Here is a 7296-nt window from a genome sequence, read left to right as displayed (position 1 = left end):
TAACCAAACATAAATTACGAACACTAGTATAAACGCAAGCATAGTTAATAGGGTGCAAGTGACTGGCACAAAACGACACTGGTAGATCCATTGTTCTGAATACAATGTGGACCAGCACACAACGCCCGTTAAAGATGAAAAGAAGCACAAAGTAATTCACAAACACATGATGACGATGTCGGGGTCAACATTGTGGATATTACGAGTCGTAGATCGGTAATAACACACGTTTGCAGTCGAATGCACATTTATTTAAACACTGAACAAGGCGAATACGATATGGCTGTACGAACATAGCGCGCAAAGAGACATAGACAGAAATAGAGTCAAAGAACTTCGGGTCCAAAGACATGGCGCTTCACGCCAGAGGCGCCACAAGTCGGATGTTACTGTTAATATTGTTTGCAACTTCATTAATGTACAACATGAACAGCAAGGGTCACAAAACAATTCCCTGGGGCACACCCAAAATTACTTCCACATCTGCTGATGACTCTCCAACCAAGATAACATGCTGTCCCCTCCCTACCAAACAATCACCAGTCCAGTCACTTGATACTTCGAACTTTTAACAATAAGCATAAATGTGGCACTCTAAGTCAAATGCTTTTCGGAAATCAAGAAATACTGCATCTACCTGATTGCCTTGAGCCAAAGCTTTCAGTGTGTCGCTTGAGAACAGTGCGAGTTTGGTTTCATATGATCGACACTTTTCGGAATCCATGCTGGCTGGCAATGAGTAGGTCATTCTGTTCAAGGTACCTCATTGCATTTGAGCTCAGAATATGTTCCAAGATTCTACAACAAATTGATGTTAAGGATACTGACATGTCACAGATACTTAGTGGATCACTTCTACTACCTTTCTTGTAGACTGGTGTGACCAGTGCTTTTTATCCAAGAGCTGATCACAGTTTTTTTGTTCAAAGGATCTACAATAGATTATGATTAGAAGAGGGTCTAACTCAGCCGCAAATTCAGTATAGAATCTGACAGGGATTCCATCGGGCACTGGAGCTTTGTTCAATTTTAGCGATTTCAGTTGTTTCTCAACACCACCGACACTACTTATTTCATGCATGTTTTTAGTAGTATGAGGATTAAAGTGGGGCAATTCTCCCAAGTTTTTCTTTGTAAAGAAATATTTGAAAACTGAGTTAAACATTTCAGCTTTTCTGTCGCTATCCTCAATTCCAGTTCCTGTCTCATTCCCCCTACAAATAGTACGTGATGTCTCTAAAGTTTTTTGTAGTGTTTTTGGAGATGGCATCACTGATGATTTGTCATCTGTTCGTTGACCTAAGATCTCAAAACTAAAGATACGGCATTGCAAAAGTTGTTGACAGGTGAAGTGCTTTGAGCTTACTGTAGAGTGTTATGCGATAGTGTACGTGAGAGGCGTCGGGGTAGTTTCAAATTACAGGATGGCGTAGTGGAGTTTAATTAAGCCTTTACTTATTATTGCAAATTATATAGTTTAACACAATTTTTCATGTGTTGCTGCTTGTTTTTCTGTGCAAAATTTGAGGTTAGTGATGGCCGAAGTCGGCTCTTTAGGAGATCTGTCAGATCATTCATGCGTGGGATCAGTCAATCTTGATATAGAGGAGGTAAACGTTTGTGCTGTTGTTGTGTGAAACATTTTCCCTGGCTTTAAAGGAAAAAAAGGCCGCTTTATTGTTTACTCTTTCAGCTGGATGATGACGAGTACAATATCCCGCCAGTAGAACATACGCCAACATTAGAGAGCATCTTGAATGATTTGGATGATAGGACATCAGCCAGCGAAGATGAATTGTCGAATTCACTGTTGCCGCCAGCCGAGGTAAGGTAGCACCTTCTCTCTCCTGCGGCGTTAACATTGCAGACAGCTGATCTACCATGAATTTGATATGTCAGACAAGTTGTGGTCACAGCTCAGACCTTGTAAAATAGGTTAGAAGACATACAGTGTATAACACACCCAGAAACTTTCATTTCAACAATGTGACTAAATAATTGTATTCAACTACTGTAATCTAGTCTTATTTGCGCGTATGCGAGGCTTCTGCATTAGCAATGCAGAGAAGAGCGGTTATATACCTGTGGACACTTCTGAATTGGGAAGTGTAACTTGATCCACCAAAAGTCCAGTTGCCGTTGCAATTCGTAGTTTCAGCAGCCATTCATATCTGAAATTTAATGACCAATTGCTTTGTTAGTTACTTTCGTATTCCATCCATCATTATTGATTTATCGTCTTATGATACATGACGACATATCTACAGAAACAGTCGTTTTCCAAGTGAATATGTGATTACACATAGCATGTTTTTTGTCTGTATAATGTGTAAGATGCCCCAAAGTGGAAAAAAGTTAATGCACACACACATACAGCTTGTGTAAAAATTTGTAATAAGAATAGCATCACTTAAAATTATTTCAGTTTTTAATTGTCTTTGAATACCATTAATTCATTAGAGATGGCAGAATTTATTTACTACTCTATAATTGTCATTTTGTATGCCAGTTGTAGATTGTTAGGAATCGGCCTAAAGGAAATCTGTTTTACTTCCATATTCAGGGGTCCTAATTATGAGCTCCATAGTTCTTCCAAATCATTATAGACAAACACTGTTATGCTTCTTTGTGATAGGTAGTGGTTGACATCTTCACCTTTCCTTGTATGCTAAATTAATAAAACTTGGAAACAAAATTTTATTATTATTTGTTTGATTGTTTTCATTCTGACATTTTATAGTTTCATCTTGTACTTCTGTTTTGTTTCCTTTTAGTAAGTTCAGTACATGTTTCAAATTGTGGTTAATTGCTAATCTACCCATAAGAGCACCAACTTAAAGAGATGGTAGATGCAACACGAAAGAGTTGTTGGTATATGTCCTAAATAAGACGGTTGGCTATGTGGAATTTAAGAAAATCTAGAACCAGTTTGCAAACCTGGCAAAATTAAGGCTCTTAAAGTAGAATCCACACAGAAGATTCCTGCATGTGGTACCCATGAAATAAAATACATAAATTATTGTTGTAATACTGTATAAAGTTAAATTAACCATTGTCATAATTGTAGATCTTGGGTTTGTGTAGGCTATATTTTCACAAACAGTAATGTTTAGTTGTAGGTGTTGTATTTATCCTGTTCTAAGAATGCGCTGAAACATTCAGGATTGAATAATGGCAATATTATGGGGAGGACAGATTGTTACTCACCGTTTAGAGGAGACGCTGACTTACAGACAGGCACAAGAGAATGGCTTCTATACATTTGAGCATTAGGCCACACAGCCTCCGAAGGTAGAAAACACATTCACACAAACACAACTCACCCACATACAGCAACTGTGTATATGGCAGTCTTTCTGTTGTGCATGTCGGCAACTCAGCGTCTCCTCTATTTGGTCAGTAGCAGAGATTTCTGGGCACTAGGCACAGGAAGTGACTATACAGACGAACTGCATGGTTGTCAGTAATGGGAGAATATAGGCATTGATCCTTTGTTTTTAAAATTTGCAGTTGTTTGCAGAATTAGTCTCTGTAATATATATATCTTCCTGAAACTTCCTGGCAGATTAAAACTGTGTGCCGGACCAAGACTCGAACTCGGGACCTTTGCCTTTCACGGGCAAGTGCTCTACAGACTGAGCTACCCAAGCACGACTTACGCCCCGTCCTCACAGCTTTACTTCTGCCAGTACCTCGTCTTCATTCTATATATCTTCCTATTTGTAAATAGTCTTTCTTTTTTTGCATGTTTAGTGTAGGCCTTCATATATTTGCTGAAAATTGTTCATCAAGAATTATTAAAGTATAGTATTTTACTTTTATTTTTCTTCTGTAGGGGACGTTTGAAGGCAGTGAGACTTTGTCCTTGGGTAGTGTGGGCAGTGTAAGTCGCAGTTCGTCAGAACGCCGACAGACGAAAACAAATGCTTGGAGTGGAGCTGCACCAAATACACAGAGAACAGGTTCCATATTGCGGCATGTGATATTGAAAGGAATATCCACTCAGCTTGTTTCTGCCTGTGTATGTATGTTTCTGTAATATACCTTCTGATTAACTTTTAGTTCTTATGCTTATGAATTTATGGAAAAACTTACCTGCAAATATTTTTCTTGGTTTCAGAAAGAAATCTTTTGACATCAGAGTCACTAGCCATTATCATTTTATTATTGCTTTGTATGTTTCACACAATCATAAGTTTCAGCTTTTGAAATTGGGGAAAGTTGATTTTCTTTAAATGCAAACATTTTAGGTTAGGCTTTACCGTGACTGTTATTGACATTAAATGAAACAACAAGTTTACTGTTACCATTCACTTTTTATTTACTGTTAACAGTAAACTTGTTGTTTCATTTAATGTTGATGTGTGTGTGGTTCCCCCCTCCCCTTCTGATAACTTCTCACATTCAGAGCCCATCTATCCCTCCTTTCAAGCTATCTTATATCTCCTTCCCCTTCAGCTGATGAATCTATAGAAAGACTAGGGACATATGTTCCATTGCGCCTTCTGTTTCCCCTCTGTGTTAGCCTTTTAATTGGCCAGATACAGAGATCCATTCCTTTTTCGAAAAATATTTTGTTGTACATGTGCTTTGTGCAATTTCATTGCTTTTTTGTTTTACTATTACCTTTTTTCTCCATCCAGTCTCGCCTTAAGTCCTTGCTTATTCTACCTCTACTCGCTCAGAAAAGTTGCTTTTATCTTGCCAGATAGATTGTTCCACGTACTCAACCTGAATTCCTGTTCCTGTGTATCCCTCCTAATGGATTTACCATTTATGGTTACCATCCTTCCTTTCACAAATGGCATCACCCTTTTCAGTTCAATTAGTCTTAACCCTCACAACTTTAGTCCCATGTAACCACATTGTCTTAGAACAGATTTTGCTGAAATAGTTCTCCTGCTTTTGCAAAATCATTTCAGTTTTTTTAATAGAATTTTCCAATCCCCACTCTACTCCCCAAAAACATTCTCCAGACTCCAAGCACTGTTATTAACATGTTTTTCAGAAACATAACACTGACAGAAGGCTCCATCCTCTTGTAAAGCCTCATATTTAGCCCCAAATCCAGATTCATTTATGCTGAACTTGACAATTACACCTACTTAACTCATTCCTCTCAGTGGAAGCATTTCACTAAAATACACTGTGAACCTTGTCTTAACCTTCCAACTACAATCCAGCCCTTTTCACCAGCTGTCAATCTCCACGGAGTACCTCATATCCAAATGTCATCACCTTACATTCCTAAATCCCATCCCAGTAACCCCTATATCATAACTCTCATAACCTTAAAATCAATCCGACTTTAATATTCTTCCAAAAATGTGCGCCACAAACATTGTCAGCAAATGCAGTGACAGCTTGTCCATCGGTATTCAGACATCTCCACTGACAAACATCACTGTTGTATTTGAGAAATGCAGCCTTACCTGTAACTGTTCCTGAAAACATTAGGTCACCTGGATCTCTCTCTCTCTCCACATATTTGTAGTCTCTTGTAAATGCACCTGCCACCAGAGTTCCATCAATCCAACTATACTAGTATCCCTATTGGTCACCCCATCACAGCTGGTTACAATGCTCCAGAAGAAAGATTGTCTGTGTTTGTTGACAGACGTCTCCATCAAATTGTATGCATTCTCCCTTCCTGCACTGAAGATACCAATCAATTCTTCCACATCTGTCCTCTATTTTTGCCCCATTACTAACATCTAGCTCATCATTCTGTACCTTGCTATGCTTTTGAACACCACCTACATCTACATAAATATGGTAACAGGTCTAGCAGCCCACCTCTTAATTGCTTCGATGTCGTCCTTCAATCCGACCTCGTACAGATCCCAAACACTCAAGCAGAACTCAAGAACAGGTTGCACCAACATACTATGTGCAGTCTCCTTTACAGGTGAACCACTCCTCCTTAAAATTCTCCCATTAAACTGAAGTCAACTATTCGCCTTCCCTACCACAGTTCTCACATGCTCATTCCATCTCGTATCGCCTTGCTGCATTATGCCCAGATATTTGACCAATGTAACTGTGTCGAGCAGGGCAGTAGTAATACTGTATCCAAACATTACTGGTTTGATCTTCCTACTCATCCACATCAACTTACATTTTTCCACATTCAGGGCTAGCAGCTGTTCATCACACCCAGAGCAAATTTTGTCTAAATCATCTCGTATCTTCCTGCAGTCACTCAGCTATGACGCCTTACCATACACCACAGCATCATCAGCAAACAACTGCAGATTGCTGCCTACCCTGTCCGCCAAATCATTTGTGTGTATAGAGAGCAGCAGCAGTCCTATCACACTTCCCTGGTTCACTCCTGACAATTCCCCTGTGTCTGATGAATGCTCACCATCAAGAACAACATACTGGATTCTATTATGTAAGAAGTCGTCAAGCCATTGACCTACCTATGAACTTATTCCATATTCTCGTACCTTCATTAACAGACTGCAATGTGACACCATGTGAAATGCTTTCTGGAAATCTAAACATGCAGAATCTGCCTGTTGCCCTTCATCCATAGTTCACAGTATATCGTGTGTGAAAAGGGCAAGCTGAGTTTAGCACAAGCAATGCTTTCTAAAACCATGCTGATTTGTGGCTATAAGCTTCTCTGTCTCAAGAAAGTTTATTCTATTCGAACTGAGAATATGTTAAAGGATTATGCAGCAAATAGAAGTTAAGGATATTGGAATGTAAATTTGCGGGTCTGTTCTTTTGCCGTTCTTATATACTGGAGTCTCGTGCACTTTTTTCCTGTTGCTTGGGACTTTGCACTGGGTGAGAGGTTAGTGATACATGCAAGCTAGGTAAGGGGCCAGTGCTGTAGAGTACTCTTCGTAAAATTGAACTGGGATTCCATCCGGATCTGGTGATATATTTGCTTTCAGATCTTTCAGTTGCCTCTCTATCCCAGGGATGCTTGTTACTGTACCATGTCATTCACATGGGAGTTTGTCCGATGGTCAAATGATGGTATGTTTGTATGATTCTACTGTGTGAAAGATTTCTTGAACATGAAATTTAAAACTTCGGCTTTCATTTTGCCATCTTTAACTGCCACACCATACTGGTCAGCGAGGTCTGAATAGAACCTTAGACCCACTTAGCAATTTTACGTAAGACCAAAATTTCCTCCTTCCAGGGGGCCCACAGTCCTTTAGTGGGTCCATGTGTGGCGCACACGGGGCTCCGAGCTATTGCGGTCTCCTTTCCTTTCCAGGCTGCATTACCATCCCTGTTCCTCTCCCTTCCTATCCTTACTCTTTTTGTCCCTGC

The 7296-nt window shown here is 39.6% G+C and overlaps 1 protein-coding gene across 1 annotated transcript in view; it reads left to right on the top strand.

Annotated features, from left to right (window-relative positions):
• Positions 1-1350: 1350 nt before the first annotated feature.
• LOC126176813 (vacuolar protein sorting-associated protein 8 homolog) overlaps positions 1351-7296 on the top strand; it is a 207495-nt gene continuing 201549 nt past the window's right edge. The window contains exons 1-3 of the mRNA XM_049923995.1: positions 1351-1610; positions 1694-1825; positions 3836-4021. Of these exons, the coding sequence (XP_049779952.1) occupies positions 1536-1610; positions 1694-1825; positions 3836-4021 (393 nt within the window). The 5' untranslated portion in view covers positions 1351-1535. The remainder of the gene's footprint in view (positions 1611-1693; positions 1826-3835; positions 4022-7296) is intronic.

The sequence above is a fragment of the Schistocerca cancellata genome, chromosome 3 (genome assembly GCF_023864275.1).
Source record: "Schistocerca cancellata isolate TAMUIC-IGC-003103 chromosome 3, iqSchCanc2.1, whole genome shotgun sequence".
NCBI lineage: Eukaryota > Metazoa > Arthropoda > Insecta > Orthoptera > Acrididae > Schistocerca > Schistocerca cancellata.
Note: the sequence above shows the minus strand (reverse complement) of the source record. Positions and strands in the feature narration are given on the sequence as shown.